This window comes from Drosophila mojavensis, unplaced genomic scaffold, assembly GCF_018153725.1.
Source record: "Drosophila mojavensis isolate 15081-1352.22 unplaced genomic scaffold, ASM1815372v1 contig_16, whole genome shotgun sequence".
NCBI classification, from domain to species: Eukaryota; Metazoa; Arthropoda; class Insecta; order Diptera; family Drosophilidae; genus Drosophila; species Drosophila mojavensis.
Window position 1 is genome coordinate 11483866 of NW_025318693.1, and position 27554 is coordinate 11511419.

Below are 27554 nucleotides of genomic sequence, written 5' to 3' on the forward strand. Positions count from 1 at the left end.
AGCTTGAGTGAAGTCGAGAGACCGGCAGGAGTTAGGGGCGTTGAGCTCATGTGCAATAAAAGCGTCTTAAAAGTTTAATGTCCCTCGATTTGCGGTCACACACAAATGAGTTTCGACTGGCTGACATGTGGAATGTGTGTCCTGTTTGTGTCCATTGACATTTTTCCTACTGCTAAAACTTGCGCAATTTACCTGTCCACAACTTTTACTTAACTTTTTGTTGAAAGAGCTGTCTTCACGCGCTTGGAATGATCAGCTGGCTATTTTCCATTTTATATACAATATTTATATATATTTGTTAAACATTATATTTATATATACAGAGTAGCAGTTAAATCAAGAACTTTTTAATATTATATGGTTTGCTTTTTATTAATTTAGCCCCATAAAAATGTCACGTAATAGGAGAGAGTTACATAGGGCTTTATTAAATACCACAACAATAGCAATTTGATTGCATCTAATTTGACATTCTCTCAAATTATACCGTTGCTGTTGTTCGCTTCTTTCATTTTGCAATGTAATCCATATTTATGGACACAGACAATATGGGCTTATTAGAGCAAAAATAAGCGGCGTCACCGAATATTATATACTCTTTCTGGCCGATAATGTGGGAAGATGCATTAGGTACATTAGTTAGGAAAGTGTTCAGCTTAGGATAATATAGATAGACTTAGATCTACTTAATAAAAATTCAAGGTTTACCATAAATGCATATCATAAAGAAGAATTTTTGATAGATTTGAATAATTTTATTATATAAATAAATATTATAATTTTACCGTTACACTATTTGTTAATATTTGCTCAAGAATATTTTTATATATTATATTAAAGTATTAAATTAAGTATAAATGATATTTAAAAATTTATTTAATAAAAAATATTATTATTTTAATTATTCTTTTTTTTTTAATTTGTGTATTTGTTTATTTTAAATATTATCATAACAATTTTTTTAAATATCAATATAATTACTATTCTTAGTAAAATATCTAATCTTTTTATTTATATATACTTATATATTTTATATTTAATTTATTTATGTTATATGATTGCTTATGTATTCATTATAATTTTTTTTTATTTTACTTCATTTTTCTTAATTTTTATAAAATGTTTTTTTTTTCGACTAGAGAACCAAAAATATCGAAGGTTGGCCAATTTTAACAGTTTCCACTTAAATATTAGTGTAAAATTAGTATTTTAATTATTTTTATTTAAAAAGAATAATGAGTTATGAATACCTAAATGATGAATTCCATATCAGAGTACATAATTATGATACCCGAATGCAGAGTGCTAATGCAAATGGGAGGCATTATTTAATTAAACGAAGTTGACCCCACTGACCGACCGACCGACCAACCCCGACCCGACAATTCGCCCTGCTGCTAATGTGCATTGGTGCTGTTGCGCGTCCGCTGGCAGCCTCATTAAGGGAGGAGTCACAGACAACAACTGGGAAATATATTAGCGCTGCTCTGGACGTGCAAGGAGGGCAGCCCAGTTACAAGTCAATCTGCTTGTGACCGAGGGGCTGAGTGGCGTGGCTCGTTGCTGTCAGCTTAAAACCGAGCACTGAAATTTAGGCAAACGAATTGCACTGAAGATGAGAAAAAAAGAACAGAAGAGCCTAGAATTCCGACAAGGCTGGGGTCATGTTGAGTGAATTAATTGCTGGTGCAGGCAACAAACAGACACACACACACAAGCACACGCACATAGAGAAAAACACATATGCAAATACACAGACACACACGTAGTCTGATTGTATTGCGCGGTTGGTTGAGCAATCGAGCAAACTAAACCGCAGCAGCGGCCCAGAGGCACGCATACTGCATGCCACATGCCAGACAGTATGGCAGCCCCCCATGTGGAGAATGTGAGGAGGGGGCGAGCAGTGAAGGGTCTGAGGCGTTTGCCAGATGTTTGTGTTTGGTACGGTTTGGTTTCTGGTCTGTGCCAGTGGAAACCATAAAAGCAACTATCCTCTGTCACCTGCCGTTTCGTCGTCTGCAGCAGACTAAATGGTGTCAAATGACAAAATGCAGCGTGAAATGCAAAAAAAAAAAAAAAAAAAAAAAATGGAAAAAAATAGTAAATGAAAATGGAAAATGGGAAACCCCTGCTCATGTGGGCTGCATGATCAGATCTCGTGTGTAAATATTTATTTGAATTTGAATTTTGTTTTGCATTAGTGGAAACAAACATTTCAGCAAGTGAAAAATACAAACAAATTAAGAAAATATTTAAAATTTTATTATAAGTTTATGGGCAACGATTCTCATTTGGTTTGGAAAAAATATAGAAAAAAAGAATTAAAAAAATATTTAAAATATTTGAAAAAGAATACATATAAATTATAGGAATATTTACCAATAACCTTCTACATTTTCATTTAGTCATTAGAAATGCCATTAAAAATGCAGGAAAAATAATCAAGTGTTTTAGGCTTACTATAAATTTGAAAGCATTTAGTATCAATTGTTTTGCTCTCTCAACTATAATATTTCAACAATAACTTCAGTGTATACGCACAAGCACTCATTTTAATCATGGCATAGACTTACCGTTTTATTCGGTCTTATGATAACTCAGAAACATATCGTGCAATCCAGAACAAAAGAAACCCCTTTTGGACAATGAAATTTTATGCGCTTGTTTGAGCTTCATTTTCCTTGCACTTCACGCAATTCAAAGGACCTCAGGCAGGCTGGGAGCCAGACGATAACTGCGAGGTGTCCTGCGTGCGCATAAAACCTAAAGGTCCCTCTGGGTAGATTAAACACGTACACGATATTGTCTATATATACACACACACTTTTTATGTATGTATACATAGTTTGCGGTCTTAGTTATCTAACACGTGTAGTTCAGTGCAATTGTTGTCGGGGGATTATGGCGCAGTGTAAGCTGACGCCTGCAAGTATGCTTTAAAAATTATTGCACTAGATTCTCGCCATCATAGCACAGCTATCGTATATATAAATATGTATAGCGATAAAAATACTTACATCGATAAATTGTGCGGCTCGTGTACTTTTATTTCTCGTAAACTTGACATTTTACAGAGCCATGAAATATTGTCCAGCCAAAAGTGTTGGCTATTAAAATGTTATATGGCCAATAACAAATTACAATGATTTTTGAGGAAAGCACTTAAGGATTGTGTACATCCTAACTATTAGAGTTGAGTATCTTCGTCTGCTAGATACCCATTGATACTTTAAGTTATTACTAGGAATTGCACTGTGGTTGAAGTAGGTTGCTTCAAAAACATATTACGGTTAATCGTTTTATGCACCTGAAACTACATTTCGAATTTCGTTTTTAAATTGAATTGTAGGCTAAATAAATCAGACTGTGCTCAACTAGTTTTCATTTTCATTATTTCTTTTATATCTTATCTTATAACTATTAATTGAGACTACATGAACATTCAAGCCGAATCTGTTAATAATTTTCATGTATGAAAGCCAGGCGTAATTGCATTCACAATTCAATTAACTATCTTAATGCGTAATCACATATGCAACCATTAAGCCAACTCCATCATTGTCAACTTCAGGTTGAGCGCAGGTTTAATGAAATTAATTACAAAGTTTAATCAATGGGAGCGAGCTCTAACGGCGCCCGTCAGCAGGCTTATCAGGATTTTAATGTCAATGCGCTCGCAGAAACGACAATTGCCCATCCCGAGCCGAGCCGAAACTTTAATATGCAATTGAATTCAATTTATACTGTTTCAATTTTCGCTTGTGGCATTCTGTAGAGCAGCTGGCAAACCGTGTTTAACCGCAATTGGGAAAAAACAATTTCATTCCGTGGCTTAAAATAGCAACGTGAAAGCCCGCTGAAAATTACATTTTAAATAAGCTTTTGGCGCACCGCAATAGTAAAATGTTTTCAAATATTTATGCAATAATAAAGAAAAACACGTTTTGCATTTTGAGGCTGCTATCAATTGAGCGCAACGCACATAAATCAGCTGGCAAATTTATGCGCTGCCTGCCGCAGGTTTCCCTCATCCTTGACATGATAAATGGCTGCAGCATGGAAAAAAAAAGAGAAAAGCATGTGTTATAAGCAGGGGCAGCTGTTGCTGCCACGTGCCAACGCGCCAACGCGCTGCAGCTCACCCGCTGCCAATTCGAATGACAAAGGTGGCTTAAAGGTAGCTCGCATACACTCGCACACCTTCAATTAATCGATTAAAGTGTTCATTCTCTCCATTATGCATGAGTTGCGGCGGTTCTACAAAAATACTTGGCTATGGGGTGGCTGGGTTTTTATATCCATACCCGTGCAACTCCCATGAGGTTGGTTAGGAAATGCTTTGAAAATTGTTTGTTAAAGTTATTTATTGTCTGACGAATTGATTTTTACTAAACTTTTTAATGGCAGTCGATTGGGTGGCCAGACAGAAATATATGTCAAGCGCCTGTCTAGACGGTTTTAAAGGACCTGGCTGCCAATTAGGTTAATTGGCTGGGCGCTATGTGTTCACTAAACGAGGCTTCAAACTACATTTGCGATCAAATTAATGGGTGTGGTCGTACACATGGTATCGAGTAATACAAATCTGAAAAACAGTCGTTGGGTAGAGTAGAGTAAGAAATGTAAGATATGGGTTGCGGGTCTTCATGAAAAGTGAATACTCTGTTCATAATTCAGAACTATTTTGAGTTATTTTCAATAGGTTTACCTTATATACCTAAGTCTACTAAACGAATGAACGAATGTTCTATAACAGCCCTAAAAAGGTATTTGAAGTGATATGGAAGAAGCAGAGCAGATGCTTTCGGATTTAACAGTTTTTTTGTGTTTTGTTTTATTTTATATTTTTAATCATTAAAAGTGCTTTTAGATAATATTCACTTTCAATAAGAATTTAATTTATATTATATATGTTTTCATAGAATCCTAGGAATTTGTATATATATATGTATATTATTGATAACGATTTAATTAATTGCAAAACATTTTGGATTTAAGGTATTATCCATTGCCCTAAGCACTTTTATATATCTTAAATGATTATAAATCAAGTATATCAGGTGTTTTTAGGAAACAAGTCATTATCCATTTAATATATTATAATGTAATGCACAAACAAATTGAGTTAATTTTAAATCTGCTTGCCAAATTGATTGAGTGGCTTTTTGGGCAATCATTTGGAATGCCACGATTAGCTGTTAAGCGCCGAGACCTACTTAAAAATTAAAATTAAACAATGCCAGGACCCCGGCTGGGTCCTGCATGAATAATGCCTCACAGATGTCGTTGGCTTTGCGTGCCGAGTGGTAATTATTTGTACTGTGCCACAGAAATGGAACGCTCTACGACCGTCAAGAAACAATGCGCACCCCATAAGCAACTGGCAGCACAGATAGCCAGGAAAGGGCGCTCGGCCAAGTTAGTGCCGAAAACAAAAGCAAAAACAATACGAAATTGACGCCATAATTAACTCCACAAACTGTCCAACTAACCGACTGACTGTCTCGCTGGCTGTCCGTCTGTCTGTTTGTCTGCCATTTGCAACCGTTGTCGAGTTTAACACAATTTACAGCTAGTTTATAATCGAAAATGTCCTTAGTCCTCGCTGCAGTTGCTGTCCTTCAATCGATACGAAGCGTACGAACGCCTTTGTCTTTTGTCGTAGCCATAAAGCGCCACTCTTGGCTGTACAAATTGGCTATGGAGCTATGGATTTTCTACTAGCAAGTTCTTCTTAGCAACTTTTCTGCTTCTTCCTCTAGTTGCAATTATCAAATGTTTGCAGCAGCAGTTGAAGAAGGACATGCCCTAACGATTGCCATTGCTGCATTGCAAATGCGACAACCGCATTTTGGCCAAGCGCCCGAACTGCTAGCCAAAACTGGCCAATTGTGCTGCATGACGTTATACATACATATGTGTACATATGCATATATATGTGTGTATGTATGTATATGTGTATTACACATTTCATTTAATTGTTTCGTTGATGGCGCTTGTACATACAAATAGATAAATTTCTGCTGATGTTGTTTTGTGGGCGTTGCGTTTGCCTAATTGTTTTATTTAGCATAAAACAGTGGAAAAATCATGATATTTTAATAGTCTGTAAAAATAATGTCGTGTGAAATGAACATTTAGTAATTTAATTTTAAAATATCTTCTATGGGATTGTCATGAATTTAAATGAAGCAGAGACGATTTCGTATGCATTTAGTAATGCCTAATTAAATTTGCGTGTTTTTAGTAAACAAACACAATATAATTGAGCAAATAAAATAATGCAACTAATTAACAGATCAATAAATAGAATGAATAATAATATTTAATTTATATAATAAACAAATATGCTCAGTTATATTCTCCTTGAGAGTTATTAAGCTTTTTTTTTGGTATTTTTATAAAGCATTAGTATGAGTATAAGGAAGGCATGTATCTATGTCTGTGATAAGCAGTGTGTACATATGTATTTATGTATATAGTTATTATGTAGGCATTTTTAGGTAAATGTGTATAGATATATTGTCTTATTCCCATACATTTGATCCGGCAGTGAAATATAGTCTTTCTCGGCGATTCTCAAAAATGCAAGTTGATTATGAAGAGTTCACTTAGCTTCAGCTAAATGAAATTTTTTTGCTTTATATATATGTATATATATATATATATATATCGATAGAGCTTCAAAGTCTATACATGCATTTAGTAGTATATCAATAAGAACATATTTTTAAGCCAAAAGTCTTGGACTAGTCGTACAATATATTTATGCATTTCTAGAGATAATTCACTCTAATATTATATCAGAGCTCTGCTCTTTCATCGATGACTCAGTTGCGACCCACACTTATTGATTGCATTTTCTTTTCTTATTTACCAGCAGCTCCACTCGGAGTATAGGAGCACTTATCGTTGGCATGAATTTACGGGCCATTCGAGGCCGGAGGTTGTGCGCCGGGCGCCAGCTCCAAATCCAAGTCAATTTGTTGGTGCGTATCAAGCAAATCCTAATCCATGCAGACCAACAGCTTTGTCCACTTATCTGGCTTTGTCATGGCAATACATTGATGCCAATATATTATCTATTTCAACCATTTGTCATTGTGTGTGTCGCCTCTTCTACCCAAATAGGTCCAACAAATGAGCCGCCATTGCCACGTCGGAAAAAATGCCCCGAATTAGCATATAAATCGCACGAGTTTATTATAGGATCCGAATATACAGACGCACGTCGGGATGCCAGTGCGCACCGTTCGGCGAGGGTAAGTACCTCATATAAATATATACATACAAGTATATATATGTATGTATATATGTACATATATATTACAATGTATACAACTCACCTTTGATTCGACCTTGCACGATGCGCGATGCTAGCACAAATATTGCGAACAGTTGCCTGGTGTCAGATGTTGTCTCAATAAATTTTACCTTAGGGGTCTCAAGCGTAGGATTTTTAACCAAAATTTATTATTGATTAAATTAAAGAGAAATATTAAAGAATTGTTGCGCAATAAAATCAGCAAATGAAATGCAAATAAATCTAGTATACAAAAAAAGTACTCAGAAGTAGCAGCTGATTCAGTAGATTTTTATTAATAGGGCAACAAAATTCTATTTTCATACACTAACAAAAACCTTCAGTACATTTTTATTTTATAAGAAGAATCCTTGAACCCTTGTGTGCATTTCTCATTTTTATAAAGCTTATAAGCTTGTATTTATTTATTTTTTTATTTTTTAATGCAGTCACGTTCTGTGCGCATATTTAATGCTCATATATGAGCTGTTGAGAAATGGCTGAATAAAATAAAATAAAATTAAATAAAGTCTGGGTGGTTATGCGCACATTTGTGGGTTCTCGGAAAATTGAGGAGCTGCCATCGTAAAAATTCGTGCGCTGTTGAAACTTCAAGTAGGGCCTACGAGCAAAAAGTAAAGTGTAGGAATTATTAAAAAATTGTAAGCATTTTTTGTTCTTTAACATATTCAGTGAATTTACTTAACTAGCAGTGGTCAGCTATGAACTTATAGATTATATATAAAAAGTTAGACAATTTCTTTGCCTTGGAAATTCATATTTATCTGTTTAATACTGTTTTTAAAACTGATAACATTATATTTAATCTTTTTTTTCTTATTGGAGTATCGAAGTTTTCGATATTTTTAATATTATTAAATAATTGAAAAATATTAAATTAAATGTTATTATTAAATACAAATTTTGTAGTTAACATAGCAAAAGCTCGTAGCCCAATCAACACATTTGGTATTTCGCCAATTTAGCACTATATCAAAGAGTTGAAGTGCAATAGCGCTATATTTGGAGCATTAGTTCCTCTGCATTATTAATCGATAATTAATTTAATTTTATTACGCAATTATCGATGATCACATTAGTTATTTAGAGTACATCGTGACGCTCAGAAGAAATAAACCAACTTATCCTAATCTATATCCCACTTTTTAAGTGCATAGAGTCTTAAAGTCAGCAGCACCCATTAGGTGCCCTCTCTCGGGATTTCTTTATTTATTTTTTTTTGCTAATGCACAATGCGCATTTGGTAAAGGGTCCATTTAAAAATATTATGTGTGCGCAGGTTGACTTTTTGCTTAGTTTGTCATTGAGGTTAATTCGTTTATACAGAAATACGTTCATATATGTATTTACGTATATATATATATCTGTGTGTGTGTGTGTATGTGTGTAAATTTGTGGCCAAAAGCCATTCTCAGTGGTTTCTAATGTCACATAAAAAGGCAGAAATGTGGCTTGGTGGTTGTGCGGTCGGTCGCACTGCCAATGCTAATTAAAAATGCGCACATGTTGCACACAAGGGCACACTTTACTATATATACACACACACATACATATTTATTTGATTATGTATGTACGTGAGTGTGTGTGTCTTTTTATTACACACCCTGGCAATACATAATTAATTGGGTTTCATTTGGGTGCCAGGCTATGCTGCTGTTCAGCTACCTGATCATGTGCGTCAGCATGGCGTATGCGTAATATTAATGAGCTACTAATTAACTTGTGTGTGTGTGTGTGTGTGTCTCCATCTCTCCTCCTTTCCTCTCTCGTTCTCTCTTTCTTTATATTTGCAGTCGGAGGAGCGAGGCACACCCTCGCGCCGCAGCAAATCGGAAGGACCGCCCGTTGTGCCCAATGGCCGCGCTTATCCCATTGCAACGGAGATCGATGGAACTGCAACTAAACAGGTACACAATTGTCAATTGAATGCTGTAGCTAATGTGATACGCATATAATGATGATCGATCAATATCATGTACCTTATATACGTATATATATTTCCAAATGTTGCTATGTGTGCCTGCCGTTATACTAATAATAATATATATATATATATCCTTTACTTATGTTTTGCATGTTTTTTTTTTTTTTTTTTTTTTTTGTAATATAGGGTTGATATTCAATGACTATAGCTGAGAATAACGGAAATTATAAACAAATATTATTAATGATCTAAAATTTCATTAAGAAACAAATGTTGGTTCAGAAATTCCAATTAGATAGTCTTGTTGAATACCTAATATAACTCTACCGAATGATTGAGCAAAAGCCGGAAAATAATAATAATAAAACGATTTCCGTCCGATCGCGAACGAACTCATTGAAGAACTGTCGAAATCAGTTGCTGTCTGAATATTTTCCGTTTGAGTAAAACTTAAGAGAGGGTCAAAGGTTATTTGCGAGCATGGATTAATTCTTTGCGGTTTGAAGTGCAAGAAGAGAGTTTTATAACCTTAAGTTGCACACTCAAAGAATTTAAATTTCTATAGGTGTAAATTTTATAGAAATGAATTATAACAACAACAACAAGCATTAGCAAAGAAAAATCTTCTACAAAATTTAAAAATTAACTAATATGAAACATTAACTGTAACACAAGCCAAGTTTTAGCAATAACGATATGTTTACATATCGTTAGTAACGTTTTTCAGCTTATGTCATTGGGTATCAAATAAATATCCCAGATTTAATCTCTCACTAATGCTCAACTAAGTCTAACATAAATTCTAGCAATCCCTACTTAAAAACTCTTTTTAAATTTTGCAATGCATGTGCTGCATATATGTATGTGGCTTATGGCTACTTATATACTACACAAAGACATATATAAGTATGTGATATGTACATATGTATCCTACTGCGATAAGCTGCAATGGCAACGCCCTATCTCAATTGCGACACGTCCGCAAAGTTGTCAGCCGACAAAATTGCTAACCAGCATGATTTTATGCCTTGTCATGGCGCCACTAGCTAGAAAAGAAAGCAAATATATGAGTATGAAAAGGAACTGTCGCCAATACCGATCCGAGATAGGCTGCGATTCAATGGTCCAATGGACCAGCCATTGGAACCGAGCGCCCAGCGACGCGCAACAATTTCTATTAGTATTTTTTTTCACTGTCGCTGTCTATCGTGATTTACCCGCTCCACCTCAAGCCCATTTTTCTGCTGGGCCTTCACATATTTCCTATTATAGACAAGTTTTATTAGGTGAGTGTGTGTGTGTGTATGTGTATATATAACACATGTCGTTACATTAGTAACTTGTTTCTGTCTCGCCAATGCAGCTATAGGAAACTTATGTAGTAACAGCCAACACACACACACACACACACACACACATCTCTCTCTGTGTGTGTTAGCCATTAAGTTGACGGCCACAGCGTCAGCTAGGCAACCAGACAGAGAGACAGACAGTCAGACAAATAGACACACATACACTCGACCTGAATGTAAATTTTTAATCTGCAAAACTCTTCAACATTTGCATAAGTTGCCTTTACTGCTGTTTATCGATTTTTACTTTTCCGCCATATAACTACTTCTATGTATCCTTGATAAATGTTTCGTATATTATATTTAAGTATGTCTCATTTATGTTCTGGGATTTCTTGTGCATGGGGGTTTCACTTCATATGCTCATGATTGATTACATAAAAGATTTCATCTATAGTTTGTGCTTTAAATTTGATTTGTTTAGATTCACAGCTCTCATAACTTTTCCAAGTGCCACATGATTTTCATTCGATATGTTTTATTTGAATTATTTAATCAAAATTATTATAAATAACTAGCCATAGGATATTGAACTTCAGCTTATGCTGGCTGTGGCTTCCGAAAGTTATGAGACCGAGGAATAGAATCATATATTTTTAAATATTTATAATTTTTAAGAAAATGTCCTTTAAAATTTGAAAATTTTTAATGGTAATATATTTCTTTTTATATATTTGGATATATTATCCTAAATATTATCATGATTGACATTAAGTATACCTATTGAAGAGTTTATATCGATTAGTATTTAATATCAAAATTTACAAATTATACTTGTACTTTGTGTATTTTTCTCTTTCTCTTCCTCTCTTCTCTCTTGTTCCAACTAACATGCTCTCTTTCTCTGTATTTTTCTCAATGTTAACTGTGCCGTGATCGTTCCGTAATTGAACATAACTAATACTAATACTAATGCTAATGCTAATAATAATTGAATTGAATTGAACACTCAATGCGTCAATGCATTTGCTTTCTCTCTCTCTCTTTCTTTTTCTCCTTCTCTCTCTCATTCTCGTTTGTCTCCCTCATTTGTTTGTTTGGTCTTCTCGTCTCTTGTGATTCTGCTCTTCTCTTTCGCAGGCGGGTGAGTCAAATGGCCTATTGAAAAAGACCATCACAAAATTGAGCACTGAGTATCGCCTGCAATTCGTTTGGCCCAATGACCGACGCATTAAGGGCAAAGATTCGACGACGGCGGCCCGAGCCGCGGCCGGCGATTATCCAAGAAAGTCAATATCATTGGGGGCGATCCGATCGGGTCAACAGCCACAACACACACATCAATATCAAACGATAGGTGCCAACGGCATGCCAACGGTGCATAAAAAACGTACAACAAATCAGAAAGAAGGTGCGACAGCAATATGTCGTCGCTAAGCATTTACATACTTATACTACAAAATACATATTTATATATACATATATCCTATTAGCGCATAGTTTCTTTCAATATCTCGTATATGTATCTACTTACTAAAAACAACAACAAATTAACCAATCGAGCGTACTAAAACGAATAATTTTTACATTTGATTTGATTATTACTAATTTTCAACAACTAAAGAAATTGAGATCCAACTAAATTTAAAACTAACTTTTACTAAAAAGTAATTGCTGAGCGCGCATTTAAAGAGTTCTATATATATAGTAAATCTATTCATTTCTTTGTTTTTGAAGATCAAAATAAAAAAAAAAATATATATACATTTTCTGAAATGTCCTTGAATTTACAAAAACCGAAAAAGTATTTACAATTATTTCATGCCTAATATTTCGATGCGTTGACTAGTGTTGGTAAATTACATGTAGCTCAAACATTAATCTTTACAACACTGCCAAAGAAAGAAAAAATGCTATAAATTCGCAAACAATTTTGATTACAAACAAATATCAAACGATTTTCATGTTTTTTATGTATACGTCGTCGTACATTTTTGCTTTTCATCCAAACAGATATAATATTACTAGTTGTATATCGTATGTACGTATATATATATATCGTATATATATATATGTGTATATATATATATACGTAAGTCAAACACTTAGGCTTAAGTCACCCTCGAAATAAACCTTTTTTAAGTACAAATATTTTTATTAATTTTAGTCAACAATTGTTTTTAGGTACACACGAATCTTTCAGTTTTTTACATTTTTAAAGGCATATTTTGGTTTAACGCTTTTGACATTACTAATTATATGTTTTCAAGCAGTTAGCGATCTCTACTCTTTTTCTCTCTCTTTGGAAGTCTCAATATCTATTTCTATATAGAACGAAATTATGCTAAATTCTTTTCCAAAAAAAAAAAAAAAACAAACACTCACACAAGAATATCTTTATAGCAAAATAAATAAAAAAAAAAGTAAAGCTGACGTAAGTGTTGAACTAAATTCATTTATATTAGTTCTAAAAAAAATAAAATACATCAACTACATGGTAAATTACCTGACATATTCATTTCTGTTGATGCAAAGCCGTAAAATTCCATTGATCGATACTTAATTTAATGATAACGAAACTGAAACTGAAACCCGAATTGCCTTGGCTTACCCAAATTACACTATAAAAACCGGAAACGTTCCTGTGCCGCACGTATCAATGCAATTTTACGATATTGATAGCTAAGTATAGTCGGAGCATGCTGTCGCAGGTTGTGTGTTATCTCATTCGTTAAATATATCCTTTTATTGATTTATTGTCAGTTTTTGAGTTGTATAAAGCGTAGGAGTTCCGTTGGCTTTAGTTGAGTTGCATGCGAGAAACGACAAAATGGAATTTGCATTATGCATTATATATCATATTCATTATACCAGCATTAATCGTACATTTCAAGAGGTGTAATACGAGTCTAGCAGCTAGCTGAAGAGGATCAGTACCTCAGAGCAGTTTTTAATATATTTCTTTTCATTTTAATTTAATTAGTTTTTGTTTTCAACTTTACGACTTAATGCAAATAGAAAAGCAAAAATATAAATATAGACAGAGCTGTATTATAATTATATTGAAATATCTTAAAACTCTTATATATATATTTTATTTTCATTTCATATATGTATATCAAAATTAAAATTAATTTATTAAAATAAAATACAGACACATTTCACATAACTCAAATTTACAGTCAAAAAGCCAAGTGGCTAGGTAAGACAATGCAAAAACGTAAGCCAAAATCGAAATGTATATTCATATAATAAAAATTTTACATACTCTATATAGACACCTTATAAATATATATATATTTATACATATATATAAATATCATTTGCAAATAATGATCAAGTGGCTTCCATTGCAAAGCTTTTAAGTCTTGCCTTTATACCTTGAGCTTGAAGAGCTTTTTAGTGCAGCCTGAAAATCGATTGGCCGTAGTGCTTCAAGACAAACAACAACAAAATAAAAACCAACAACTTTTTTTATAAACATAAATTATAAAACATTTAAATATAATATATATACACACTGCGCTGCATTAAACTCGAAATGTTTATATTTTTGTATGTATATTAAAAACAAAATTGGTTCGAATTTCGTTCTATATTCCAAAAAGTGACCCCGAGGCCCCACATAAAGCAAACACGCTTCGAAACATGCAAGCAAATTGTGTACAAACTATAATTTTTCTATTTTCATTCAAACACAAGCTTAGCAAAATATGTGAAAATTTTTTGTTTTAATTTATTATCTTCTGTTTGTTTTTCTTTATTGAGAACTCTGAAATTTGTGCCAGTTTAGCCAGAATCACGACTAACCACTACTAAAAAACACTCACAACCCACCGAACCACCACGAACCCAACGCCTTGCGGCTCATTTGATTTGCTGTACCCAAAATCTCAGTTCGAATCCTTTTTCTTTCAATTTCTTAGCCAGACACTTTTGCAAATATTTATTAAGATTTTATTTTTCGGTTTCCTTCAAGAATACCTATGTCCTTTAGTTAACACTTGAAGCTAATTCAAACTCGTACATGTTTATTTTATTAATCTCTATGTTAATGACGAAAGAAAGAAAGAAAAAAAAAATACAATTGCATTGCTTTTTGTTTTAGATGGTACAGAGTTGTTGAAATCTTTTATCTGTGTGCTTTCAGCTAAACTGCATGAGCTGGAACCTTTGGTTAGCGATACGGATGATAGAAAAACACACGAGAAGTATGATAACAATTTAATAAGCTTTCATTTCTCAATCTCTCAATATCAATATCTCGCATATGCTCATGAGCTTGTACCATACCAGTGATGCCATCAACCAAATCTGTAACATCCAAGGCCAAGACATCATAGACCCACCTACATATATCCATCCAAGCAACAAATAACCCAGCTGCAAAACGTGTCGCACTTGCCACTAACATTCATCTGAATATTATTGTTATTTTCTATCACATACTCTGATTGCCAATGTGTTTTCCACACACAGACAAGTGAATTTTGTGGAGCGCAAAATTGCAACACGTCCGTTCTCGCAAACAATCGATCAGGAGCGTCTCAATCACTTCATTACGAAAAGGGAGAACTTTGGCTTCGCCGATGCCAAGGAGGACAGCAAACAGGGCCAGTTGGTGGTCATGAATGGCAGTGCACCGACGGCCTCGAAAGCAAATTTGGATTTGTGGTTCAAGGATATGGTTGAGCTGCGCAAGAAGGCCGGCGAATATAAGGTGAGTGTCCCCATATGGATTCCTACTCGAATTTATCGCTAAGACATCTCTGACTCTGCAGTGTCGCGGCTGGGGCATAGAGATCGATCCCGAGTTGTATAAGAAGCAACGGGATCTCTGGGATCAGGTTTCCAAGCGCAGCTCACTATCAGCACTGTCCTTAGCATCCACTATGCACAGGTGAGTTAAAATCAAATTCATTGAAATTAGTTTGTAACTAATTGAGTTTGTAGACCTATCACCAAGGAGGAGAAGGAGCAGGAGAATAATAAAAAATCAACGCCATTGCAAAAGCCGACACAGCCACTAAAGCCACGAGTTCCTGGCCAAGCCTATTTGATTGATAATAAGGATGAAATTTCTGCACTGCCAGCACGATTTAGCAATATACGCCATCACTTGGAGCGCACCACGGGTCCGGGTAAGCATACGAAGAAAGTTTAATCGAATTCATTTAAGGAAAGAACCAAAAAAAGGGGGGAGTATTAGTTGAGTTCTTTGGAGTACTTCCTACTCGACTCGTCGTGCCTTCAGCCGCAATTCTCTAATTCCATTTTACATTGAATTTAACAGATGTTGAAGAGGGAGCCTTGTTGCCTTCACCCACGCGGGAGAAACTGATGCCAGCTATGACCAAACGTGAGTCAGAATCTCAACGCGGCAGCCCCAAGAAGACGGCTCTCTCGCGTCACGGTTCGCCGCAGAAGGGCAGCCCCCAGAAGGGCAGTCCCAAGAAGGTCCTCAAAAGTAAGTAGTTGCCAATCTATTTATTACGTACACTAGATATAATTCTGACTAACTGTAGCAAAAGGTCTACACAACAACAACACTTTAATAGCAAATTTATTTCTAAGCAAACAAATTTGATACATAGCTAATAACACAAAGCACTCCTAGGTATCCACCAATATGATACAGGTCTCAATTGTACACGCCCTAAAATAATACGCCAGATAAAAATTTTTTTTCGTTTCTTTAACTTTTTTTTTTAACAAATAGTTTGCTTTAATGCTTAAAGTGTTTGATTTGCTTTTAACTCTAAGAACTTCCCGTTGGATATTTTTGTTTGCCAACGAATTTTCAATCTACTCTTAAAGTGCACTAAACAAACGTTTTGATTGATGGGACTTGTGCACAATATTTGATTTGAAAGTAGCTTGCTTTAAAGGCAAGTTTCATTTGTTTATTGCGATGTTTATTTTGATGAAAATATATGTTTTTTGTATAGAACGTCTGTACATACTATTTATATACTTATACATTTGATTGAGGTTACTCTTTTGAAGAGCAAATAAATTTTAAATATAAGAGAATCTAAACATATATAAGTTTCCATTGAGATTTTCGGTAATTGCAAATATAAAATAAAATACAAAGTAAATGGGATAGGGGAACTACAGAACTTTATTAAAAAAAAAAAAAATCAATTTTTGACTTATTTAGGAAAAGCTAGAGCGTGCGTTTTAATAAGATAAATGAATTTCCAAAGACTATGCTATTACATTTATCTCTATCATCCTTATCCTGTATATATGTATATTACCTGAAATCAAATTTGAATTGGAATTTCAATGTGCTGGGATATATCCATATATATGTATATATATGTGAGATAATGTATAGCTAGGATTAATTAGTAAACATAATTTGTAGTGTCATGTACTGAACTCTTCACCAACTATGTAGTAGATATTTCACACTCACCTTCATTACTTAAGCAAACTGTTTCAATGCCAAATTAAAAAACTCATACTTTTGTCATTGAAACAAATCGAAAAAAAAAACAAACCAAAAACAACAAAAAACAAACGTATCAATACCAAAAACCACATCTCTTCATCTTCGTTTTGCGTGGTTCAGCACGCTCCCAATCTGTGGGTCCTGGCGCGGTCCACGCTGAGAATGAGTCACCCAAGCGTCAGATACGCTCGGCGAGTCAGGCGCCGACGAGCCGTAAAAAGGTACCGACTGCATCGGCTGGAACTGAACGTAAGCCACGCCCATGTAAGTAGCCAAACGGAGCGCAGATCCATCCCCAACTGAAATTTATGATTAAAAAATAAAAAAGAAAAAAATATATTTACTCCGATACGCGCGTACAGTTATGTTGCGTGCGTTCGTTCATTGCCTTGTGTTTAATCCTGAGTTGATTTTGGTTTTAAAATTAATTTATTCCTAAGTTGCATATACTATATATATACATACATATATATGTATATATGTATAATTGGTTAAGATTAGAATTGTTTAGATTTTGTTGATTAGTTTCATTTGCAATTAATTTAACTATAGTTTTAGTATTTAATCACACACCGCAAGTTTGTTCGTTCATTTCGAAACATACTTCAACTGGATATTTACATAGTTAAGTGTCTAAATAAAAACTAAAATAAACCAAAAAAAAAAAAAAAAAAAAAAACAACAAATATCAAAATAGAAAAAGAAAAAACTAATACGTATAAGGTACGTTCATATTCACTGTTAGCTTAGTCTCTGGTCTTGCGGTTCATTTACTCGTATTTTAATTTTAAGAACTTAATTATCTTTGATTTTTACTCCGAGTATTATTTATTGTTCTGTAATGAAGCGTTTGATTGGTCTTTCGAATAAACATTCTATAGTTTAGCATGTTGAGTGAACAAAATACTAACAAAACAAATAATACTATAAATAAATACAAAACTAAACTTTTAATAATACTACATACTAATACCGTAAATACTAACATATTCAGTGTTGAGCAACGGCTAAAAATTCATTAATTTGTGCGTGTTGTGAATCTAACCCAGTTGATTTTGAAACTATATATACATATGTATGTATATATATGTGTGTATACATAAATAATTTATTTATCAATTTTGCAATAAGTGTGTGGGCGCTAATAACAAGATGTTGTTGGCATTGATGTTTGTGAAAATAACATTTGTGTTCAATATATTAATTATTATATTATGTTATTTATGCATATAACGAAAACGACAAATTTTCTTTGGCCTGCCAAAGTATAAATACCTTTGCAGATATGACATGATCTAAGTACTCAGATATTATTATAATAAAATGCTTGTTTTAAACAGAAAATAAAATTTGATCGAATATATCGAAATATATGCAGATAAAATCATATTTTAGAATTATTCTTTAGAATATTTTACTTACGGAAAAAATTTCTTTAAAGCTAGGTCTAATTGTTTAACGTTTGCTTAGAGCCCAAAGTATAAATAGAAATTTTTGTTTCACATTCAGATGAAAGAGATCAACTTCTGCATTGGTATTTACAATTTCACTTCCCAATGAAATTTATAGAAAACTTAATTTGGGCAATTAACAAAGTTAAGGCAATTTCGCCGATATTTATGTTGGCAAATTGCTAAAGAGGTTATCTTTATGTTAAAAAATTTATCAATTATATTTTCGAGAGTTTCGGACCAATTTTGTTTACTTAATAACTAAGTTATCATAGGTTAATACAATTTTTTATCTCTATGTTCCTGTTAACTAACAAAAAGCGATGAATGGTAGCTTTGTTTTAAGTAGACTAACCCATTTCTGTACCTCTCAACGTAAACTAACAAACGAAGATTTTAAGAACGCGTCTTTTATTTGTTTTATATATAATTTTTTAATACTTCAACAATTATTTGCCTTTATTTGAGTTGCATTTTCAATTCGCCGATAAAGAACAAAAATTAAAATATACATTTTAAACAGAAATTCATATTCAAATTTGTTTTTTCATGTGCCTTTTGTTTTGGTCTGAAAACAAAAACTAAAAAATGACATCTTAAAACCGAACCCGACGCCAAAATCAAAATCGTAAAAACAAAATCGAAAACAAAAACGAACGCAAAAAAATGTTTTTATAGCCACCCTATCCACAACATCCCAATCCCGCATTAAAAGTAGTTCCCTGCCACCGCCTAACGGTAAAGTAGCCGCAGCGCCAACAGCAGCAACCGCAGCAGCAGCAGCAGCCGCCGCTACAGCAACATCAACATCAACCGCCCGTACAGCAGCCTCAGCCCATGCTAATCATGCTAATCAATCACATATATCACAATGCAAGAGCTACAACAAAAGCAACAACAAGAAGCCGGCAGCCAAACAGCAACAGCAACAACAGCAGCAACAACTGCAAATGCGTAAGAAAGACAAAGATAGATCGAATATTAGTTGCATTAGTCAAGTTGGTGCTGGTAGCGAGAGTAGTGCAAATAGTGCGAAGCATCAGCAAAACAAGCAGAGACAGCAACAGCTACAACAACAGTTACAACATCAACAGCAGCCAGTACAAGCTGGTGCATCAACAACAACAACAACAACACCACCAACAGCAACAACAACAACAGCAGCAACAACAACAACAACAGAAACTGCAACGGCACCCACCCGACCTGTCACCATCAACATCAAACGGCTAACGGTACCAGGTCAGGATAGAAAATTGGCTGAAAGTGAGTAAAGTTTGTCCGCAAAACTTGAAAATCAAAAATAAAAACAAAATTCTCTGCAATATAAATTTGATACACCCATAAAAAAAAAACAAAACAAAAATATGATCTAAAATGGAAATGCTGTAAAATGACATCTGAAGCGCGAAATGTTTGTGTTGCAACTTTTGTTAACAAAAACAATAACAAAACAGAAAAGAGACAAAAAAAAAGAAGCATAAAATACTAAATTTAATTACAAATAATTGCGCATTTCACACTTTGTCGAAAAACTGTGTTGTACAACAAATTAGTGTTGAGTAATGAAATTAGCATTATTATTTACGAATTGGTATATTAAAATTGGGCGACATTTACCTCTATGTTATTTGTATCTGTTCGATCAGCCTTGTGGAATTACTCAGTGTGTGTCTGTGTTAGTGAACTGGTATTTATTTTAGACATTGGCAAAAGTTATGGTATTTATTCTGTTTGTGTCCCGTTATTCCACAGGGCTGTATTGAGAGATAATGAAAAATTCTTGTATTTGTTGCAAAGTTGCCTAAAAACCAACAAGCGTTACGTGTTATTTACGTGTTAGTTGTTGTTGTAATCAATGTTTGTACTTGTTGTCTTTGCAGCCGTGTGTCTAAGTCAGCCCAACTATCGTTTCCATCTATGCCTCCTATAATTTGTAGTATTTGAAATCTAGCTTTACTTTTACAAACCACTAGCTTCATTTCATTTTGTCGTGTACTACTCAGTGTTATGTGTCTAATAGTATAAGTAGTTAGACTGTCTAGTATTTTTAGATGTGATTTTTTTTTTTTCATGTATTGTTAATACTATATATATATTTTTTACAATGGAACACCTAACATATACAGTACAACACATTTCGCAGTGCAAACTAAATAAACCAAAAATTCCCTGATTTCCCATTTTCAATGGGTTCAGGGTAAAAGAAATAGGTGAAAAATATCAACTTTAAAGCCAATATAATATAATATGGCTTTTATGTTAAAAAGCTGTTATATTAACATTATTTTAGAGGGGTTTTCAGATTAAATATTTGGACAACGGAATCTTTGATATCCGTTTTCGTAAGTAACATCAAAGAAGTTTTTCAATCAGTATAAAGTAAAGTTAGGCAGAGACATTAATGTATTTAGTACATTATCAAAGGTAATTTTTGTGATATATAAGAGTAATAAAGAAAATAACATTTTGAGATACAGACTTATAGCTCTTAAGATGAAAGGAGTTATTTGACTATTGATGTATCGATATATGGATTATCGATATCTTTGTGCGCTGTCGTCGTTGCCTGTTACACATCCACACGCTTCTGCCAAACCAAACCCAAAACTGAAACTGAACATAAAGAAACTATTTTTCTTATCTGCTCAAAACTCTTTTGCTCTTTATTTTAGTGCGTGCTCTAAGTAGTATTATTTTAAAATATAATTGACTTTTACTGTAATATTTGCTGCCTTTCTGTGTTAAATGTCTTTTGGATGTGGCATGCCTCTACCTTTGCCCTCTTGTGCGCTTTGTATAACATTAAAAAAAAAAAAGTTATATATATATATTCAAAAGCAAAATTTCTTCCTAAGTTCAATTCAATTCTTACTAACAAATTTTGTTGCCTTTTAAGCTTTGTGCTTAATTCGTGTTTTTATTTTTGAATAAGTTGAATTAAGTATAATTTAAAAATAAGTTATTACGTTATGTTTAAGAAAACAGAAATGATTTCTTTTTACAAATAAATATTTACATTTTAAGTTACAACTACTAACCTACTATATAACTCGATCACAAAGTTTGCTTAATGAGAAACAAAAAAAGAAAAAAATCGACAGCTGCAGCAGCCTAAAACTAAAACAAACCAATAAAGCGCCACAAATAAAGTACATGTAAACTTTGTTAATCAAATGCATATCATTTTTAACTCTGCATAAATATTTTTAATGCCAACAGACGATGCCGAAGACGGTCGAGAGACTGCTATTTCAATTTCTAGCTGCAGTCCACAGCCAGTGCCCGAGGTGCCCGATGAGCCATTGGTGAAATCGCCGCCGGAGCCCACACGGGTCAAGTCGCCGGAGCAGATTATAATGCGCTCTCCCGATCCAGTCAACTGGACGGTGCCCTTGGACACTGGCAAGACATTTACCGTCACACAAAATGTCAAAGAGGGTAACAAATTACATTGAAATTCCAGCCTCGGTATTTTGTTAATTTGCATTTTTTCCACACTCGCAGGCGAGAGCTATAGTCGACCTCAGAGCGAGATAAAGGCGTCAACACCGGTGGAAAAGCCACCACCGCCACCACAATCGGCACCGCCACAACTAACCGAACAGGCTAAAATGGACGGTAAGCCTTAAAGCACGCTTCAATAAACGCAACTTCCATAAAAAATCCAACCAAAAACCAATATGAAGTCGACATAAGTAAACACAAGAAACAAAACAAAAAATGAAATCAACAAAATAAGAAATCGCTTTTACAAATATTTATATATTAACTCGTATTTAAATATATGTATCTGTATATGTATATGTATGTATCGCTACTCACAACCATCATCCAAAATCCAATCATCGTTAAGCAATCTTCAAAATACAAAAAAATCGCAACACCAGCCAAAGCCAAACTCAAAAAACCAAGCGTAAATATAATGCAACAACTTTCCCCTCTCTCTATCTCTCTCAGTATTAAGCCAAGATATCGCAAATCAAAAACAAAAAACAATTATATATAAAAAAAAAAAATAATAATAATAATACAATCGTTAAGCCAAAATGCGTATTTCCACATAGCGTATCAAATGCGTAGTTCCTTTGCGTAACATTACAAAACACTATTTCCACAACTATTTCCCCCCCTCCAATGCCTTCACAACCACACACACACAGCCTGGAAGTCGGTCGGCAGCCCCACAGCGAGCAGCTCGTCTGGCGCTGTTTACGGCAAAACGCTGACGCCCACCACCCAGCCGGGCGGGGCGGTACGTTGCGAAGTCAGCAGCAAGCCGGAGCCGGCCCTCTCATCGTCCTCATCGACAGCGACTGCCTCGACGGCTCGTTCAGCTGCCGTTGATGTCCTGGAGAAGGCGCGTGACCGTTTCGATCGCTTCTGGGGCGGCAGCAGCAGCACCAGCGGCGCCAACAAGGAGGAGAGTGTCTAAGGATCGACAATTGTGGGTCGTAAGTGCTTCAAGTGCAAAATGTATTTGGCATTAAAGCGAACAAACAATTTGCTAAATTCAATTAAAGTTTTTGACACGTAATGTCCGCCTCAAGCATGCAAAAGCCACATACTCTAATCTCCTGCAAAATCTGCGCTGCAAAAGCTATCGATAGTGCCTCAAGTCAATAGTTGCGAAAGTCGATAGAAAGTCTGATATGTTGAGTTTCTTCTATATAATACCTCTATTATATATATTTGAAATGTTTCATTTTCCTAAGTTACAGCTTCCTTTATATAAAAAAAAGCTGAAGCGATAACGTGCAGTCGATAAAAATCGATAAAGAGAGCAAAAATAACGGTGATTTATTGATAGTTTTGCAGCAGCCTAAACTATTTCGGCTTTAAATACCTGTTTACTTGGAAAACTACGAAACAACAACATATTCGATGAATTAACGTAAAACTCTATTAAGTTCTCATAAGAGGCATACTAGGATTTCAGCTGAATTTAAATTAAATTAAATTTAAATTTAAATTTAAATTTAAATTACCCATTAATAGTAGTCAGAGAAGTCAGTCTAGACTATAATTTAGAGCGCTCCATGTGCATTACGCCCCTAAAGAATATATAAGACACTTACTTTCACTGCCTATGATCCCCCAAGAGAAATAACAGGAATTTTCGCGAGCACCCTAAACACAAGCTGGAAATAATAAAAAAGTAATTCTCGAAAAAATAAAAATCGAATTGTAATAGCATTAAACCAAGGACAACATCACCGCAGAGACCCGTCCAACAAAAAGAAAAATAATGAACAACAAACATAATGAGCTAAAGTGTTTTAGCTAAAAACGAAAACCTCAAATTTTTTGTAACTTTCATTAAGATGAAAACGACACAGGTAAATCCAATGGCAAAATACTTATGCTGAGTATATTGGGTAATGCATATAGGGTGAACTAAAGAGATCCGGCAATTAGAACACAAACTTGAACAAAAATAGATTTTGCACATGAGCTACAAATAAAACAAGAAAAAAAAAAAAAAATTAAATGATATTAATAATATTTTAAGTACACACTTTTGGCAATGATGGTTATAACACATACACACACACAAACGTACTGTACTACACAAAAAAAGAAGCGTGTCTGTATTACGAAAAACTGTGAAACTAATTTTGCGACATACATTTCAAATAATTGCATATGTATGGAATTATGTAATGAAAATACAAAGCATATGAAACGAAAAATGTGTTAGTAAATAAACAAAGACACAAGCGACAAGCAAACAAAAATAAACGCAGTGTTTGTTTACCTCACTAAAATGCTTCCCCAAATAAAAAAAGAAGAAAACAAATACTTGTCAACACTGAAAAGTAATTTGCTTGATTTATTTCTGAGTACAAAACTTAAAAAATAAAAATAAAAATAAAAAACAAAGCATATTTAAAATAAATTTGCATAAATTTTTTCAAGCGAATCTTGAGTTAATAAAGAATTAATTTAATTTTATGATTTCACAAATAAGAATTTAAAGCTTAATGTTTAGTATTTATAAAAGATATATAACTGAAGTTAAAATTTTACTTGTGATTAACTTCAGCATTGAGCTTAATTGTTGCTTGCTTAAACATATTTTTATTAAAAAAAAGTAACGCAAAAATATAAAATTTAAAAAGAAAAAAAAAAAAAAAATACAAAAAATAAAACAAACAAAGTTTCAGTGGTATTTATAAACAACAAGTTAAAGTATGTATTTTTATATGTTTTTCATTGAAAAGCTTGTCTGTTAGTTGAAACTGTTGAGTTGAAGTCTACGTCTTATAGTTAAAAGTAATCCCCCAGTTAAGAACGGAACCCATGTTATCCATGAACAAAATCAACAAACATTTGTTTATTATGCGCAATCTATGAGATTTCAAATACCATACTCTAAACTGCATTAGTTAGACACGATTATAAGCAAGAACTTTACTAAAATATATAGCCTTGATAAAGAACTCTCTCTCACACACACACTCACACAAACACTATCTTTACAGTTACAGTTCGATATAACAGAATGGCAAAACTAATGAATTAAATTAAAATTTCAAAAATAAAGATTTGGAACTCATTTAGTTTTAACTATCGTACTTACAAATTTTAGGCAACTTTAATATGAATCTACTTAAGAACAAACTCGATATATATTCTAGCTTGTTTACAAAATAAAATGTATACAACACAAAACGAAATAAATAAATACGTACAGTATGATCTGATTGGTGTGCTATATATATATGAATATGGGGTTCAAGCATGAATTTTCAAAAAAAAAAAAAAAAACTAAATTGCATATTTATTTTAGTGCCCAAAGATACATTTAAAAAATTGACTTTCACGGCAGAATGCAAAATAAACGCATTTTAAAAATGAGAAAATTAATTAAATGCAAATGAATCCTTCTAAAGAAAAATATTTAATAATTTTGCCCAAATGTCTCACATAAAACGAAACCCTAAGGCACACCAAATAGCCTTGCAAAGATTTAAAACAAAAACAATTTAAAAAAGGTCATAAAACCCTATGTACCAACTTTAAAAGAATAACTACAGAATGTGTAACAGAAACTTCTAAAAGTACGAAAATAAAAACAAATCAAGTGATGGTTAAAAAAGAAAAATAATAATAAAACTATAAATCAAATAAATGGAAAGTGCATATAAACGTTTTAAACGATGTTTTTCAATTTAACAGAAAGATGGGTAAAGAAACAACGGGTGGATTCGAAATGATCAGAATAGTATAAGACTCATATGCGCTATTTTGAGACTCTAGCTCCAAGGATGTACGACCTATTATTCAATAGCTGGATTTAGATAGGATTTTTAATCGTTAACACTATAGGTGCATTGGTTATTGGCTTTTTGAAGTCTCCAGCTCTTATATGTTCTGAGACCGATATGATACAGACAGACGGAGATCGACTTAGCTCTCTTTAAACACTCCTTCTTCTGTTTGCTGCTTTTTTACAAAACCCTTAAATCCTGATTTCTTGTTCGTAATATGAACAAGTTAATTTAGAGAAAAAGAACAATTATTTGTTTTGTGTTTTAGTTTTATTATTATTTTTGCTATTATTACATTTTTCGTTAAGAAAATTTATGTCTATTTTAATATGTGTATTATATTTTGGTAAAAGATTTGTGGTTTGGATTAGTTAACAATATTTTTTACTTGTGTAACTTGTAGATTGTGCTTTAAAGTATTTAAAATTAGAGTTTTAAATACAGAATTGGAAAATTCCATAGATTTTCAGAGATTGTTTTAGGATATTGCATGGATGATTTATATTTCTATTAGATTATATATTATTTTTATATTATATTGATTTTAGTGTTATTATGCTTTTTTTTTTAAAATAATATTATACTTTTTACAGAACCATTTAAATTATATTCTTCACGTTTAATTTAGTTTAAGGGTTTTTTTTTTTTTAGAAAGCTGTTATCACAGTATTGTTGAAATGAAATTAAAATGCATTAGGTTAATTTTGGTATGTTCGAATGTACACAACAATGAAAATATGTATGAAATAGGTGAAGTTTATAAACTAAAATATGTAATGATCATTTTTATAAATGTAATTTGGTTATTATTAAAGGTCCTTCGAAAATACATGTGTCGAAAAAATATTTAAATTGTGTTTGAGTTAGTTTCGATTGTTATTAGCTATGTTTTCTTATAATTTCTTTTTATGAAAGGATTGTTTTAGTTTGTGTTTATGCGGGTTGCTTAATAAGATCTTAAATTAATTTTGAGATTTATATTCCTTGTTATACGAGGGTTAATTGTAAGCGTAAACAGTTTCACAAATATGTGTTAATCTATGTGGAGTGCTACACGAAATCAGTGGAAATTAGTGATTACAGCTGTACAACAAATCAATCGAGTTGGTCTGGGCTCATTTATACTTCGATATCAAAAAATATAATATATAGACGTCGCTCAAGAGATTTGTTATGTATACGTTTGCATTTGCATATAGAGAAGGATGTTCCATATACCTTGCTCACTTTAGAGAAATCTCACTCAAATTGGATACAATTTGAGCAAAAATTTCGAAAGTAATATAAGTAGTTGTACATGGCTGATGTATGGAAACGATTGACTGATGATTGATAACACACAAAAAACACATTATCATATATGCAGCTATATATACATATATATTCATGTGTATATATATATACAAAGATATATGGTATGTAGTATTCATCCATATGCTATATTGAAAATAGGTAACTATCAAAATTTAGCACAATTTCTTAAACATTACACAGTTAGGACCGAGTAAACAATCAAAAGGTATACCAAAAAAGTACTGAAACACAATATTGTGAGCTTCAATGCTAGCTAAATTAATTTTCCTTTTCTTTTTGATGTTTTTTGGTATTTTGTATTCAAATAAATTTCGGGCGCTGGCGCCCCGCACCAGAACTAATCCGATATACTTAATCTTAAACTTAAGCGCTAACTCTTGAATTAATTTAAATAAACATATTAAAAGTTCGTTTTGCTTTTTGGTTATACTCAAAAAATGACACATTTAACAGACTTTTCTTTGTTACTTAAAATATTTGCATGGTTAGTTCATAGAGTGGGCAAACATTTA

The 27554-nt window shown here is 33.2% G+C and overlaps 1 protein-coding gene across 1 annotated transcript in view; it reads left to right on the top strand.

The window, feature by feature from the left end:
* Nucleotides 1-23940, top strand: part of LOC6572638 (serine/arginine repetitive matrix protein 1) — a 35924-nt gene extending 11984 nt beyond the window's left edge. The window contains 16 exon segments of the mRNA XM_044007478.1: nt 6887-6992; nt 7135-7265; nt 9121-9234; nt 11684-11687; nt 14694-14754; nt 15023-15263; nt 15325-15443; nt 15497-15684; nt 15837-16010; nt 17124-17267; nt 19133-19540; nt 19575-19637; nt 19640-19720; nt 21677-21895; nt 21962-22075; nt 22618-23940. Of these exon segments, the coding sequence (XP_043863413.1) occupies nt 6887-6992; nt 7135-7265; nt 9121-9234; nt 11684-11687; nt 14694-14754; nt 15023-15263; nt 15325-15443; nt 15497-15684; nt 15837-16010; nt 17124-17267; nt 19133-19540; nt 19575-19637; nt 19640-19720; nt 21677-21895; nt 21962-22075; nt 22618-22889 (2439 nt within the window). The 3' untranslated portion in view covers nt 22890-23940.
* The last annotated feature ends 3614 nt before the right edge of the window (nt 23941-27554 follow it).